A 17640-nucleotide genomic window follows, 5' to 3' on the forward strand; every position below is an offset into this window, starting at 1 on the left:
TAGTTATCTTAATAGATGTATTTTTTAAAAAAGCCCAAAATGTTGATGCACTTCTCAAGTTGGATGTTATTGTAAACTATAGTTGCATTCTTGGTAAAATTACAGTCTATATTCTTGAGATAAGGTAGAAAGAAAGAGAGAATGAGAGAGGAAGAGAAAAGGAGAAGAGTTGGATAGCCAACATGCAAAATCTTTATCATGTATGTTATTTTTCTGTATCTTATTTCTTAAATTATTTCTATTAGCGTTTAGACTAATTTAGCTCCAAAACAGTTTGCAGATGTCGCTAAAACTGTCTGTTATTCTGAAGACTGTCAACCTTTAATTTGATAATATTTTAGTTAATATTCTTGCCTATACTCATGTTGTGGAATTTCAGTGTCCTTTGTATGTATTTCAATGTGGTATTCTGAAAGATCAGAAGATGAACAAAAATATACAACTGAATATTGTAAAATAAAATTTTAAATTACAATCAACATTCTTAAACCTGCTGCTATGAGAGGAAAGTGACATGATGGACTCATAGAATATCAGGGCTGGAAGGGACCTCAGGAGGTCATCTAGTCCAAACCTCTGCTCAAAGCAGGACCAATCCCCATCTAAATCATCCCAGCCAGGGCTTTGTCAAGCCTGACCTTAAAAACCTCTAAAGAGGAGGTTCCACCACCTCCTTAGGTAAGCCATTGCAGTGCTTCACCACCCTCCTAGTGAAAAAGTTTTTCCTAATATCAACTTAAATCTCCCCCACTGCAACTTGAGACCATTACTCCTTGTTCTGTCATCTGCTCCCACTATGAACAGTCTAGATCCATCCTCTTTGAAACCCCTTTTCAGGTAGTTGAAAGCAGCCATCAAATCCCCCCTCATTCTTCTCTTCTGCAGATTAAACAATCCCAGTTCCCTCAGCCTCTCCTCATAAGTCATGTGCTACAGCCCCCTAATCATTTTTGTTGCCCTCCGCTGGACTCTTTCCAATTTTTCCACATCCTTCTTGTAGTGTGGGGCCCAGAACTGGACACAGTACTCCAGATGAGGCCTCGCCAATGTCAAATAGAGGGGAATGATCACATCCCTCAATCTGCTGACAATGCCCCTACTTATACAGCCCAAAATGCCGTTAGCCTTCTTGGCAACAAGGGCACACTGTCGATTCATATCCAGATTCTCGTCCACGGTAACCCCTAGTCCTTTTCTGCAGAACTGCTGCCTAGCCATTCGGTCCCTAGTCTGTAGCAGTGCATGGGATTCTTCTGTCCTAAGTTCAGGACTCTGCACTTGTCCTTGTTGAACCTCATCAGGTTTCTTTTGGCCCAATCCTCTAATTTGTCTAGGTCCCTCTGTATTCTATCCCTACCCTCCAGCACATCTACCAGTCCTCCCAGTTTAGTGTCATCTGCAGACTTGCTGAGGGTGCAGTCCACACCATCCTCCAGATCATTAATGAAGATATTGAAGAAAACTGGCTCCAGGACTGACCCTTGGGGCACTCTGCTTGATACTGGCTGCCAGCTAGACATTGAGCCATTCATCACTACCCGTTGAGCCTGAAGATCTAACCAGCTTTCTATCTACCTTATAGTCCATTCATCCAGGTCATACTTCTTTAACTTGCCAGCAAGAATACTGTGGGAGACCATATCAAAAGCTTTGATAATGTCAAGGAATAACACATCCACTGCTTTCCCCTCATCCACAGAGCCAGTTATCGCCTTATAGAAGGCAGTTAGGTTAGTCAGGCATGATTTGACCTTGGTGAATCCATGCTGACTGTTCCTGATCACCTTCCTCTCCTCTAAGTGCTTCAGAATTGATTCCTTGAGGACCTGTTCCATGATTTTTCCAAGGACTGAGGTGAGGCTGACTGGCCTGTAGTTCCCCAGATCCTCCTCCTTCCCTTTTTTTAAAGATGGGCACTATATTAGCCTTTTTCCAGTAATCCAGGACCTCCCCTAGTCGCCATGAATTTTCAGAGATAATAATCAATGGCTCTCTAATCACATCCAGCAACTCCTTTAGCACCCTCCGATGCATCACATATGGCCCCTTGGACTTGTGCTCGTCCAGCTTTTCTAAATAGTCCCGAACCACTTCTTTCTCCAAAGAGGGCTGGTCACCTCCTCCTCATGCTGTGCTGCCCAGTGCAGTAGTCTGGGAGCTGACTTTGTGTCGAGAGAGGCAAAAAAAAGCATTGAATACATTAGCTTTTTCCATATCCTCTGTCACTAGCTTGCTTCCCTCATTCAGTAAGGGGCTCACACTTTCCTTGATCTCCTTCTTGTTGCTAACATACCTGAAGAAACCCTTCTTGTTACTCTTAACATCCCTTGCTAGCTGCAACTCCAAGAGTGATTTGGCCTTCCTGATTTCACTCCTGCATGCCTGAGCAATATTTTTATACTTCTCCCTGGTCATTTGTCCAGTCTTCCACTTCTTGTAAGCTTCTTTTTTGTGTTTAAGAGCAGCAAAGTTTTCACTGTTAAGCCAAGCTGGGTGCCTGCCATATTTACTATTCTTTCTACACATTGGGATGGTTTGTTCCTGCAACCTCAATAAGGACTCTTTAAAACACAGCCAGCTCTCCTGAACTCCTTTCCCCATCATGTTATTCTCCTAGAGGATCCTGCCCGTCAGTTCCATGAGGGAGTCAAAGTCATAGACTTGAAGGTCAGAAGTGGCCATTATGATCTTCTAGTCTGACCTCCTGCACAATGCAGGCCATAGAATCTCACCCACCCACTCCTGTAACAAACCCCTGACCTGTGTCTGAGCTATTGAAGTCGTCAACTTGTGATTTAAAGACTTCAGGGTGCAGAGAATCCTCCAGCAAGTGACCTGTGCCTCATGCTACAGAGAAAGGCGAAAACCCCCCAGGGCCTCTGCCAATCTGTTTATAAGCATTGAAGACCTTCCAGGTTCCTATCCACTTTTGCTTCCCCTACTAATTCTTCCCTGTTTGTGAGCGGCAGGTCAAGAAGAGCTCTGCCCCTAGTTGGTTCCTCCAGCTCTTGCACCACGAAATTGTCCCCTACATTTTCCAAAAATGTCCTGGATTGTCTGTGCACCGCTGTATTGCTCTCCCAGCAGATTTTAGGGTGATTTTAGGGTGATTCTCCCATGAGAACCAGGGTCTGTGAGCTAGTAACTTCTGTTAGTTACCAGAAGAAAGCCTCGCCCACCTCATCCCCCTGGTCTGGTGGTCTATAGCAGACTCCCACTGCGACATCACCCTTATTGCTCACACTTCTAAACTTAATCCAGAAACTCTCAGGTTTTTCTGCAGTCAAGTGAAGCTGTATGCTGCTCTGCAATAATAAAAGCAATTGTATAATGTTTTACATATTCAAAGTGCAGTACATATTAGTTCACGCCACAGTTTTGTGAGGTAAATAGATAAGTATTATTGTTCTCATTTTACTGATGGGGAAAGTGAAATGGAGAGGTTAAAGCAATGACCGTTCAGTTTATTGATGTGGATTTAAGACCATACAGCAAGTATTTGTTAGGGATGGGACTAGAACTCAGGATTTGCTGGACCTCAATCCTGTGATCATTGCTTCAGGTCTTGCTGTCTCTGCCAATCAGAAGAAGAAATTTAAGCTATTTGTTAAAGTATGAAATAATCATCTTTAACAGAAAAGGTCACCTATAGATTGTTACTATTGCAGCCATAACTCAACTTTATTTAATAATTTTGGATCTAAATGTATCTCCATCCCCAACAAATCATAAAATCATAGAAAATGCAGGGCTGTAACCTACCATTGACTTTTTTGTTTCCTTAGTATTACCCTCCCAAAAGTCACAGATCAAATCTAAGAGTCTCATGACCTGTCTTCCATACAAGAGATCAAAGGGAGCAAACCCTGTGAATTCTTGGGGTACACTATATGTGAACAGTAAATATGGGAGTAATACATCCCAGTCGCCCTCATGCTTGGAAACATACATTCCAAACAAGGCTTTTAGAATTCCATTGAACCTTTCTACAAGTCCACTAGTTTCAGGGTGGTATAGTGCAGCTTTCAAATGCTTTACCCCCACAACTCCCATAACGTCTCAAAAACTACAGATATAAAATTAGTACCATAGCCTGTTAAAATTCCGTTGAGAAAACCTACTTTGCTAAAGATAGTGAACAAAGCTGTGGCCATGGTCTCAGCTTCAAAATTGGACAATGCTATGCCTTAGGGTACCTAGTAGCAAAATCTACTATCACAAGAATATATTCTTTGCATTCCTGGAAGGTTTAGTGAGAGGTCTAACAATATCTGCAGACACTCTAGCAAATGCCTCCCCTTTAATGGGTAAAAGCTGCGAGGATACTTTTCTAGGTCCCTTAAATCCTTTGCGCTTCTGACACAAGTCACAGCTCCTACAGTAGGCCCTCACTGAGTCATACATAAGTGGCCAATAGTTTTGCTTCAACCTGTCACATGTTCTTTGTGTTCCCAAATGACCTCCAAAATGGCCTGTCATGAGCTAACTGGAGCAGATCTCTCCTATATCCTTAGGGTATAACTATTTGCTGACACACTACATTAGGAAGCCTCTTTTTCCTTGAATAATAGGGCTGTTGATTCATCGCAGTTAACTCATGCGATTAACCCCAAAAAATTAATTGCGAATAAAAAAAGTTAATCGTGATTAATCACAGTTTTAATTGCACTGTTAAATGTAATATCAACTGAAATGAATTCAATATTTTGACTGTTTTTCTACATTTTCATATATATTGTATTCTGTGTTGTAATTGAAATAAAAATATATATTTTTGATTATAAATATTTGCACTGTAAAAATGATAAAAGAAATAGTATTTTTCAGTTCACCTCAGACAAGTTCTTTGGTGCATTGTCTTTGTCATGAAAGTGCAACTTAAAAATGTAGATTTTTTTTTGTTACATAACTGCACTCAAAAACAAAACAGTCTAAAGTGTACAAGTCCACTCAGTCCTACTTTTTGTTCAGCCAACCACTAAGACTGTTTACATTTACAGGAGTTAATGCTGCCCTCTTCTTATTTACAATGTTACCAGAAAGTGAGAACAGGCATTTGCATGGCACATCTGTAGCCAGCACTGCAAGGTATTTATATGCGAGATATGCTAAACATTTGTGTGCCCCTTCATGCTGCGGCCACCATTCCAGAAGACATGCTTCTATGCTGATGATGCTCGTTTTAAAAAAAATAATGCATTAATTAAATTTGTGACTGGACAACTTGAGGGAGAATTGTATGTTCTCTGTTCTGTTTTACCATTATTCTTCCAGGTATTTCATATTATAACAGTTTTGGATGGTGACCCAGCACATGCTGTTCATTTTAAGAACACTTTCACTACAATTTGACAAAACGCAAAGAAGGTACCAGTGTGAGATTTCTAAAGATAGCAACAGCACTTGACCCAAGGTTTAAGAATCTGAAGTGCCTTCCAAAAATCTGAGAGGGACGAGGTGTGAAGCATGCTTTCAGAAGTCTTAAAAGAGTGACATTCTGATCTGGAAACTCAACTCAAACCACCAAAAAAGAAAAACAACCTTCTGCTGGTGGCATCTGACTCAGATAATGTAAATGAACATGCATCAATCTGCACTGCTTTGGAATGTTATTGAGCAGAACCCATCATCAGCATGGACACGTCCTCTGGAATGGTTGTTAAAGCATGAAGGGACATATGCATTTTTAGCGCATCTGGCCTATAAATATCTTGGGAAGCCAGCTACAACAGTGTCATGAGAACACCTGTTCTCACTTTCAGCTGACATTGTAAGCAAGAAGCAGGCAGCATTATCTCCTGCAAATGTAAACAAACTTGTTTGTCTGAGCAATTGGCTGAACAAGAAGTAGGACTGAGTGGACTTGTAGGCTCTAAAATTTTACATTGTTTTATTTTTGAAAGCAGTTATTTTTGTACATAATTCTACATTTGTACATTCAACTTTCATGATAAGGGAATGCACTACAGTACTTATTTTAGGTGAATTGAAAAATACTATTTCTTTTTATCATTTTTACAGTGCAAATATTTAATCAAAAATACAGACATTCCCCGACATACGCAAGGCGTTCTGTTCCAGAACGCCTTGTGTAACTCGAATTTTGCGTAAGTCAGAAACATATAACCGACCGTTACGCAAAAAAAAAACCCCTCCTATTACTAGATTACGGAACTTTTTCTGTAAATGCAGATTTGTGTAAGTCAGGTTTGCATAACCCAGGGGGCATCTGTAAGAATATAAAGTGAGCACTGTACACTTTGTATTCTGTGTTGTAATAGAAATCAATATATTTGAAAATGTAGAAAACATCAAAAATATTTAAATCACACTATTGTTTAACAGTGTGATTAATTGCATGATTAATCACAATTAATTTTTTTTATTGCTTGACAGCCCTACTAAATAATAATCCTTCTTTCACAAAAGATCTTCCCCGTCCTTCCCCAGTTGGGGACATTATTCTGCACATTAACCCTGGCTGGCTTTAATGAAATATCACTCTGTTGAGTGACAATAAATTTCTTCTGTTTTACTTGAATCCAGAATTACCTCTGGTGCATCCATTTGCCTGCAGTGAGCCTTTTCCTCAGCAATGCATCCCGCTGTTACGTGCATCTCCTATGCTCCTCCTTTTCCATCTCAGCAATCTTCTGCTTCTCCCTTAATTGAAGTTCTATCATTTCTTTTTCATGCTCAAGATGCTGCTTGTCTTTCACTGTTTGCATTCTGACTGCTTCTGCTGTAGCTGCATCTGGGGCAGGTGAAGATGGAGGCCCTGCTTTCTGGTCACTGTCCCTGAGCAAATTTTTCATTTCTTGATCTGGGGCTTTCTTCTTAAAGGATAACTCCCTTTGTGAGCACAAATCTTCAAGGGCTTTTGTTTCAAGATCCTCATATGTTCATGTATCAAAGGAGTAGCCATGTTAGTCTGGATCTGTAAAAGCAGCGAAGAGTCCTGCGGCACCTTATAGACTAACAGACGTATTGAAGCCTGAGCTTTCGTGGGTGAATACCCACTTTGTCGGATGCATGTAGTGGCAATTTCCATGGGCAAGTTGTCATAAACAGATAGCTAAGGGTTAATGTCTCTTACACCTGGAAAGAGGTAACCTGAAGCACCTGACCAGAGGACCAATCAGGAAACCAGACTTTTTCAGGTCTGGGTGGAGGGAAGTTTGTGTCTGAGTTCTTTGTCTTCTGCCTGTACTCCCTCTCGGCTATGGGAAGGATTTTTCTATCTCCTGCCTTTCTAATCTTCTGTTTCCCAGTTGTAAGTACAAAAGATCAGATAGTAATTTATATGTTTTTTTGTATTTTACATGTGTGTAGTTGCTGAAGTGCTTTGAATTGTATTCTTTTTGAATAAGGCTGTTTATTCATATTTCTTTTAAGCAATTGACCCTATATTTGTCACCTTAATACAGAGAGACCATTTTTATGTATTTTTCTTTCTTTTTATATAAAGCTTTCTTTTTAAGACCTGTTGGAGTTTTTCTTTAGTGGGGAACTCCAGGGAATTGAGTCTGTGCTCACCAGGGAATTGGTGGGAGGAAGAAGTCAGGGGGAAATCTGTGTGTGTTAGATTTACTAGCCTGACTTTGCATTCCCTCTGGGTGAGGGAGGAAGAGACATTAGCTCTTAGTACTTCTGTTTTCCAAGGCTGGAAACAGGGAGGGTGGAATCCCTCTGTTTAGATTCACGGAGCTTGCTTCTGTGTGTCTCTCCAGGAACACCTGGAGGGGGGAAGGGAAAAGGTTTATTTCCCTTTGTTGTGAGACTCAAGGGATTTGGGTCTTGGGGTCCCCAGGGAAGGTTTGGGGGGACCAGAGTGCCCCAAAACACTCTAATTTTTTGGGTGGTAGCAGCTTTACCAGGTCCAAGCTGGTAACTAAGCTTGGAGGTTTTCATGCTAACCCCCATATTTTTGGATGCTAAGGTCCAAATCTGGGACTAGGTTATGACACAAGTGTATGTATATATGCAAGCAAGAAGCAAGCTAGAGATAACGAGGTTAGTTCAATCAGGGAGGATGAGGCCCTCTTCTAGCAGTTGAGGTGTGAAAACCAAGGGAGGAGAAACTGCTTTTGTAGTTGGCTAGCCATTCACAGTCTTTGTTTAATCCTGAGCTGATGATGTCAAATTTGCAGATGAATTGGAGCTCAGCAGTTTCTCTTTGAAGTCTGGTCCTGAAGTTTTTTTGCTGCAGGATGGCTACCTTTAAATCTGCTATTGTGTATCCAGGGAGATTGAAGTGTTCTCCTACAGGTTTTTGTATATTGCCGTTCCTAATATCTGATTTGTGTCCATTTATCCTTTTCCATAGGGACTGTGATATGTTCATAGCTCACTCATTGTAACTAATCTTTAACCCTTAAAACTCTCAATATCAAAATTAAATGCTGATTAGTATGAGGGTTCTGATCCAAACCCAATTAATCCGTGGTAATATGTGTCCTAACCAGACTACACCAAATGTGTCTGGGTGACTGCACGAGCCACACTGAGAATGCCACACTCAGGGAAGACTACAAGGAATCGGGCAGTCAATCCCCCAAACTGGTTGTTTATTCTATAATTAAATACACCAAGCCAATAACAAATCTGTAATACCATACTGGTTAACAAGAAGCCAAACACAGCCCCCTTCAGGCATTCCAGCCCTTGTCTCCCATCTAGACAACCAAGTCTAACATAGTGAGGGGTTTCTGAAAACTCTGTTCATCATACTTAAATTTATACCTATCCCAAAGTATTGGACACTTACCCTCAGATCAGTCTGAATTTCAGATCTTACCCAAATATCACACTGTCAGCCAATCCTTAATAAAATAGCTAAAATTATGAATAAAGGAAAAGAAGAGAGTTATTAATGTCTAAGAAATCATATACATACAAGTGATTTTCAGTGTTCATGTATCAGTGATGTTATATGCTGGCTTGCAAAAGTTTCTTTGAAATTATTCCAACAGGTCAAAATCCAAAAGCAGCTATATGTAAAGTGTATTAAAGTCTTTCCATACTATTTTCCAGGGTTTTCAAAATAAATATTTGGAAGATCTCAGACCAAAGCTTGAACTTTCCTTGTTCAAAGTTCAGCAGCCTAGAGATGCAGGATGAGGCCCGAGGTTCCTTTTTTTTTATAGCTGAAGCTGAAGCATGCTGGCAAGCTGACAGGCAACTTCACCATGTGGACTGGGAAGAAAAGCGTGTGCTGATAATCTGTGATCTTTATTCAATGGCCATTCAAAGATAATGCCCTTTGCAAGAGCCATTTAAACTACTAAAATAGTTTACAGATGTTTCACAATCATAAGTTTCAAAGAGACATGAGGACAATAACAGTATTACTTCCAAAGCTTCACTTAAATGTTAATATCCCTCTTGATCTAGAGACACTTGAGTATAGTAATAATAGTATTACAAAACATGAAAAAGAATTAGCATCTGCACGCTAATTTGGTTTCTTCTAGCAGGACATAGGTAAACCACAGACAAATACACTTAGCAAGTACTTTTTTATCCTTATCAATACAAAGTGAACAAGTTGGGGATTGCTAGCCTAATTAAGATTTCTTTCATAATGATACATAAGTGGATTGTCTTGATTACAATTGCAATGCCTCCTGTTAAGCTGTTATAGATCAGACACTGGTTGATTAGTCTGCCAGTATCACAAATATATTTGAGTGCTGGGCACTAACAAATTAATTCTGATGATCAACTAATACCTTCTTGAATGTTTCTACTGATGCACCATACCGTTTTCTATGCACAGAAAAAAGAAAATGTTTCCTGTAACATGTTCCAGTGTTTCAATGTAGACATTCTAGACTCCATTGAATGTAACCACAATAATTACATTTGTTTCCAGCTTATTGTAAAAACTTTTGTCAGGTAGATATTTGTTTTTAAAGGCATTGTGGTATTCATTTAACAGAATAGAGTTAAATTGGATTAGTTGTCTGTAGCTGAATATAGCAACTAATTTATGTTTATTCCCCAGAAAGGTTAAATGTTGATAGGTGAAATTAGAAGTTACAGTGGAACTCTTGAAGATCTTTTCAAACTCTAACTGCTGCAGTAATAGTTTGACTCTTAACTTCAGTACTCTATGGAACTTTTGGAACCACTTAGAAACAAAACTGTAAATTCAAGCCAGAACAAAAAGTTTGTTGAGATCATTATATTTGCTAAATGGTTTCTTATTTAATCCAGCTCATGTTTTTAAATAAAGAAACTTTTACCCTTACCATAATGATCATCTGGACCGGGTAAGGTATACAGAAGTATTTTAGGTAATTAAGACTTTGCATGAATTACTTTTTAAAAATATTTATTCATATTATGAATTAAATGATAATGCATTGCAAATGAATTGTTGTAGTGCCCCAAGGAAGCTGCTTGTGTGCTTTGTGTGCCTATGTACGATGGGCTTTTTAGCCATTTAAAACAAGTTTTGATTTGTTCATCATAATAGGTTATAAAACTTTGAAGTGGCAATGGTTAGTTTGAGTTACAGCTTTTAATTTGGTGGTTGTCATTAGATGCCCAGGTGTCCCTTGTTCTTTCTCATATGGGGATTCCAGCATTTTAGAAGTCTCTTTCAACAACTCATGCTCCTGCTGGATAGTTCTTGTATTTCCATCCCATGCCCTTCCTTCACTGTTTCTTTATCCCAATCTCCACTCTTGGATCTTCTGTAATTTCTTTTTCTCCTTTCCTACCCGTGTGTGTCTCATAAGGGTAACTTTTCCAACTGCAGAAGATACAAGTATACTCTAACCTAGTTTTCCCTGTGGTGGTGACATCTGTTTAATCCTGGCTGGTAGTATGAAATGAATCTGATATTTTTAAACACAAAATGATAAGTTTATGTCAGAATATAAAGATTTTAATTTAGTTTCCATACCTAATATTTTTCACCATCCTAACTTTCCCCTCCTCCCAATCTCTGCTGCTGTCTTTCCTGCTTATCTATGACATCTTAAGAAAGGAACGTGTTATTTTAGCTGTTTTGCTAAGGTGCTTTGTCTTCCTTTTTATGAAAGCTGTGAGCTTGAGGTCAGCTCATGTTACACAATTTCAAATGTATGTATTTTTTGTAAGGTCTTATCAAGATATCAAAGGAAAAAGTGTGACTGTGCAGACAGTGGTCAAATGTATTGACTGTCTTGCTAGTGTACTGATGGTGTGTAATGGTGAAAAGAGAAAGCAGCAGTTTGATTAAGAGAGAGATCTTAATATCTAGTATTTATAATGATACTGCATTATATCTAGAGTAAAGTTATCATCTGTCTGCTTTATCATCTGCGTTCTGTTATGCTAACAAGCCACTTAAAGAAATCTCCATTAGGGTGGCTCCTTGACTTTCCAGAGTGAAATAATTTTTCTTTTAAATGATTGATATTTTTTCTAGATATATATGCTTAGAACATTTCACTTTAGAAACAGCATATTTGTGATTTTATGTTTATCATGAAAGTTATTCTTTACATTATTTTAATGTAGTTTTTTTGTGTGTGTCTTATCTTCAACCATCTTCTTAAAACTAAAAACAACCTTCTTCAGGATATATATATATATATATATATAGTTGTTATATGAGTAGTCATTGTCCTCACTATGAAATCTGTGACCTGAGGACAGCTTGTAGTATAATACTTAAAATGTGTGTGTGTTTTTTGTAAGTTCTGGTCAAGACATCCAAGGAACAAGTGTGGTTGCAAATCTTCCAGTCCTGATGCAACAGAATCCTGCAGAGACACTTCGGAGAGTTTTGCCAAAAATCAGAGTAAGTTACTAAATGTGAAGTTATGAATATACTCTTTTTCCTAATAAAATATTGCAATAAAGTCAACAAGAGAAACAACTGCTTTTGTAAGTATGATTTAAAGATCATATTGTATCAATATTAATTTGAAGAGGATGTTCCTTATTGATCTTCCACACCAATTCATTGTGTACATGGAACATGTATTTTAATCGTTAATTATCACTATATAGTTTACCATTCTCTGCCAACCTATGGAGAAATCTTTAGCCAGTCTGTCTTAATGGTACAAATTGGCAGGCATCATTTCCTCAGCCTCATTCCATCTTCTGTGAGACAAACATTGAGGTTTTTATGCTACCATCCAGAATTATATATTTTGTGTTTAGTTTTCCATGGTGTATGTGATGTCCACAAAAGTTTAATCAGCTATTACTAGTTGTTTGGTGAATTCCCTGCGTGCATGGTAGTCAACCAATATGGGTATATCTTAATGGGCAAAAAAGATGTTTATTAGTTCAACTGAGTTAGCTTAACATGATTGAGACACCCCATTAAGATGTGGGTTAACACATTTGTAGCCATGTACGGCTACAACACAGCCAGATTCCATAGCTTCAAATGCTTTAGCCTGCATTTTGCTGCTCTTTTCAGTTGAATTAAACTAACTCAGTTGAACTAAGACTATTAAACAACACATCATTTTTGCCCATCAAGAGAAGGCCTAAGAATTTATTTTGAATGATGGGATGTTTCTGGTGTTTCATTGGTTCAGTGTATGGTCGTTCAGTTGAAGTTGTAGAGTAAGCCAGAACTTTAATTCAATTTCACAAAAAGCAAAGAACAAATCTGTTTTAATAGTCAGAACTTTCAGATTAGCCTCTGATCTTTTAAATGTTCCTTCAAACATATTTCCATCTGTTTTGTTGCTGCATTTTTCTGCATTGTTTTATTTATTTATTTATTTTTAAAGTCCAACAATAACTAATGGCTGCTCATTGCTATTTAGACCTTGTGATAAGTAATACTTAAATTGGATTACTGCTGCCTCAGACTCAAAGGAAATACTCAGATCAAAGGCAACTGACTGCTAGCAATAAAGAAGTTCTTGCAACAACCTAAGACCAGCAGTGCTGATAGTTTGTTAGTCCTGTAAAGAATGCAATAGATAACAATATTACTAACTCAGCTATTTCAAAGATCTCAGGCTCTATCAAGCTCTTGCTGATGTAACCCTTCTGCCCATCTGAGTTGGCAGCAGCAAGGGCCAGGTTCAGTATCTAGGAGTTCTGTTTCAATAACACAATGCAAAACCAGCTCGAGCTCCCACCCAGTGACCTGAGACAATTACATACCACCCCCCCAGACACCTCTAAGAGGCAATACTTCCCTTCTCGCAAGCATGGAGTCTGAGTGTAGCAAAATCCTTTTAATAAAGGAGGGAAACAATGTGGCATGTTGGGGAAACAACGCAAACAGGATTCATAACACAAACCATGGGTAAAAGACGCACCCCCAAGTAAATTTGGCAGTGTTCTTTTCCCCTCAGGGTCTTAAGTCCAGCAACACAAAAAATCACCCAAAGTCCCAAAAGTCCAAGACCCCAAAAGTCTCTTGAGTCCAGCAACCCCAAAATCACCCAGAAGTCCAACAGCCCAAAAGCCTCTCTCCCTGGTCAGGGCAGCCCCAGTGTTCAAAAGTTTATCTGCAGAGTTTTACCTCCCAGCCTGGGGGAGCATGAGGGTGCTAAGGGGCACCTCACGTGGTCCGAAGCCAACTGCCCTGCCTCTCTGTGGGGTTCTGCTGCAGTCTTCACCGCAAGCCACTCTGCCAGCCACTCCGCTCCACCAGCTGTCCTGTGAGCCACTCCAGCCGTTCCGTGAACTGCTCTACTCTGCCAGCTGTTCCACTCCACCAGCCGCCCCATGAGCCGCTCTAGCCATCCTGCAAACTGCTCCGCTCTGCCAGCCGCTCAGCAGCATATCTTCAGCCCCGTCTCCCCAGCACTCAGTGATTTCAGCTTGTAGTAAGGGAACCTCAGTGCTAGTGCACCATTGGCCCAAAGTGAATTCAGCTCAGCAGCCTGTAACTAGACTCCTAATGGAATCAAAATTAGCTCTGATATTCCACAGTGGAGAGAGAAGGAGGAGGTGGTGCAGTTAGTGTTTCAGGCCCTCAAAAGGAGTCCATGCCATCAGATATAAATGCCTGTCCCCAGCCTTTCTCAATTCACTGGGTTTTGGAACCCATGTCCCTTGTCTAGTGGGTGCTACTTAGTTAATGGTGAGTCCCTCTGTCATGAAACAGTTCCACTGTCCTTGATTCACATAATCAGGACAACAACACTTTATTCTTCCTTCCCCAATAACGGGGAAACTGGGGATCCCACAGCAGCCCAAGTGACCATTTGGGATGCTGTAGACTCATGCTGGGCTGGGTGAGTGTGCCTATGCAAACAAGATCAGCCCCTGAAGTTTGTTTCCACAGCTCACCACAGTTCACCACCAGATATCAGGATAGAGCTCATCCTGACTCTACTTACATTGAAATAAAGGTAGGAGGAGTGTCAACTTGCTCAGTCTAAAACATGTTTTGAACCTGTTTTAACATGGCCTAAACAGTCTCTCCTCAGGTAGATTTTTTTTAACTTAAATAAATTGTTAGTATGCACAGTATTTAGTATCTGTTCTTTAACAGGAGGATTTCAGAGCTCCTTCTAAGAGTCTGTTATAATTAAATCCAAGTATAGGTTGTACTCCTATGTCTGTTAAGATAAGGATCCCACTCTACGAAAAGTGAATGTATCAGAAGAGAAAAAGCTGATGATTCACCCAGAATTTTCACATCACAAAATGTGTTGTTTCAGTTCATGATGGTTTGAAAATGTTTAAGATCAGTTACGAACCTAGAGGTTGATCTATCCTTCACTTACCTGTTTCCGGTGTTTACCTGATGGTTAAGACAATGAAGAACATTGACAGAATGTGAGAGAAATTAGACCACAGGTCACCTTTGTCTAGGTTCATTGTACAGCCTCTCACTGAAAAGCAATCTGAATTGATCTATAATTAGTAGAGTGAGTATGTCTGTACTGGACATAAAGAAATGCGACGCTAACTTAAAGACTGCTGCTGGAAAATTTAGTTCTGAAGAGCTGATTTGTGGCATATCTAGTGATTTTGAGGACAGCTTCATTTTCATCATCATTGCAACAACTCTTTTTCAGTGTGTATAATTTAATGCTTGAGTAAGGTGCCAGACTGAAAGTCGTGGAGACTGAAGTGCTATATCCATGGAGTGCCTTAGTGCCTGGGGATTAGAAATTAAGTTTCTGCCAGTTTCTTTGACAATATGACTTATCCATCCGTGGTTTGAAGGGGACCATGCGTCAAGTTTCTTCATATCCTTGAAATCTTTGTTTTTAGCCGAATCTGCCAACATATACATTTTGATGGTGATCTTCATGATATGGACAACTGTCTTCTAAGGAATGGATTGATATTGCTTATTTCAGACTGTTGGAAACAAATTTGGCTCGTTACTGACCTGAGCTGTATTTGAATCACTGATCTCCAGTAGATATGAAAAGTTTCATGTTCCATTAAGAACATTCTGAGCAATCCAATCCCAGAAACCTTTAGAAAGGAGGTGAAAAAAATGATTGTAACAGTTGCAAACTATTTTCTTTCTTGAATTTTTCCTTATATTCTCAGTGACAGGAGTAAGGTAGTGACTAATATAGAAAAATTGGCATGCCTGAGGCTCACAGGTTTTCTTATGTTTTCATGATAGTTTTTTCTGTACAACAAAGATGTATTAAAAAGGGTTGATGTCACAAGTTGACACTGACCCTTTAAGAGGGACCAGGGGCAGTGCACCTGTGCTTCAACAGCTCACTCCAACTGTGTTTAAAGAGGGCACCTGGACCCAGTAGGGGGAGACCCAGTGAACGAGAGACTTGGTGAGTCAGGACTGCCTGAGAGCAGAAACTGGAGAAGCTAGGAAAGGGGTAAGTGAGATCTTCTTGGGAAAGTATGTAGAGAGAGGAAATCTCTGTAGGCCTTTCTTGGAAAGATGGAGGAATTGGCTAGAGTGAGAGCAGGGAGGATAGTTTGGTGACTGTTCTGGGCTAGAAGGGCTAATGCTAGGAGGCTGAGAGCTAGGAGCCACCAAAAGGGGCTAGCCTGCTGACCTTCCTTAGTCAGAGAGACAGTGGTGGGAGGCTGAAAAGAGCTGAGGGCTAGTAGACCAGCAGAGGGGCTAGTTTTAGTACCTTCCTAAGCTGAATAGTCAGTACAGGGAGGTGGAACTGACTTGATAGACTGTGATTTAGACAGAAGAATCATGGAGTTGGTCACTCTCAGGATGATGGCCTGGAGGTGTGGGACACTGGAACAAGGGCAGAAGGAAACTGGAAACAGTACTGTGAACTCACTAACAAGGAGCTTGGAAAATCACTGTACATTTCTATGTTTTATTATGGGAATTGGGAGAATGGTTTTTACTGTGAGGGTTCTATGTATTATTGTATGTGTATCTGAGTAAATGATGCCAAAGATGGGATTTTGAGTGGAGACTGGGAAAGACTGTTCTTTTTATGTCTGGACCTAGGAGAAGCTGAGGCATGTGCATGTGTCATGCCATGGGCTACTATAGAGGGGTGCTCCAAACAGGGCTGCCTTCTTATAATTGGTTTCTATTCTAGAACATCTGACCAGTTCAAAATAGGATATTTTCCCTCTAGAGATGACTGGATATTAGCAAAATGGTCCTTCATTTCTTTTTTTCAACTATATATATATATATGTATATATATATATTTTGTATTTCACTCCTCTCATTATTTTATATTTGCAGAGACTAGCTATTTATACTAACATACTATGTTTATAGCCTTCCCTTCAGCTTTATCTGGTTTTCAGTCCACCTATTTTATACTTAGGCCTGGTCTACATTGAGGGGGGCGGGGAACTCGATCTAAGATAAGCAACTTCAGCTGTGAGAATAGCATAGCTGAAGTCGACATATCTTAGATCGACTTAGATTGTCTTACTTCGTGTCCTCACAGCACGGGATTGATGGCCGCTGCTCCCCCATTGACTCCGCTTCCGCCTCTTGCCCTAGTGGAGTTCCGGAGTCAATGGGGAGTGCGTTCGGGGATCGATGTATTGCATCTAGACCAGACGTGATACATTGATCCCCGATAGATCAATCACTATGCGCTGATCCAGTGGGTAGTGTAGACATACCCTTACTGTGTTAACAAAAGTGTTCCAGGAAAACATAGACCAGGGAGCAAGACAGTACTCTTAAGAAATTACTTCTCTCATATTCTATCAAATTGCTCTAGGAAATAGTCTCATAGTATGTCCTCTTTTTTTCCAGTCTACTAAAATAAGAGGCTGTTTGAGAGACAATACAATATTTGTTAGAAATTAAAGCAATTTAATTTTGAATCTGTGACGCACCTATTCCATCTAGTTCATTACGAGCTGTTAGAATAAAAGTGCAAGAACAAATATATCAGCAAGCCTCCTGCTCTGTAGTATATGCAATCCAGCAGCGTGATTACTTGGAAGGTATTGTGCTCTAGGATACTTAAATGCATGCTCCAGTACACCCTTGTCATCAGAAGTGCCTTTGGTTCCATATTGCAGAGATGCATTTATTATATTGAGCATCATGGGTCAACTTGGTCTTGTCTTTGTGGGCTTTTATAAAAGAACTGTTTTTCTCTTCTTTGATCTGAACAAATGGCCACATAACAAGAGGTGTTCAGAACTGAGAAATAAAATGAACTGGCACATTGTTTAAAAAACAGCTGAGTCAATTCCATTATCAGATTCGGTGATGTTAAGGCCAGTTCA

The 17640-nt window shown here is 39.8% G+C and overlaps 1 protein-coding gene across 2 annotated transcripts in view; it reads left to right on the forward strand.

Moving 5' to 3' along the window:
* PPP4R4 (protein phosphatase 4 regulatory subunit 4) overlaps window positions 1–17640 on the forward strand; it is a 123408-nt gene that overhangs the window by 28117 nt on the left and 77651 nt on the right. Inside the window, exon 3 of one of the 2 annotated variants that reach the window (XM_050954463.1) lies at window positions 11692–11794. The exons of the other annotated variant lie outside the window; for it this stretch is intronic. Within the exon in view, the coding sequence (XP_050810420.1) occupies window positions 11692–11794 (103 nt within the window). The remainder of the gene's footprint in view (window positions 1–11691; window positions 11795–17640) is intronic. 2 annotated transcript variants of the gene reach the window in all.

This window comes from Gopherus flavomarginatus, chromosome 5 (genome assembly GCF_025201925.1).
Source record: "Gopherus flavomarginatus isolate rGopFla2 chromosome 5, rGopFla2.mat.asm, whole genome shotgun sequence".
NCBI classification, from domain to species: domain Eukaryota; kingdom Metazoa; phylum Chordata; order Testudines; family Testudinidae; genus Gopherus; species Gopherus flavomarginatus.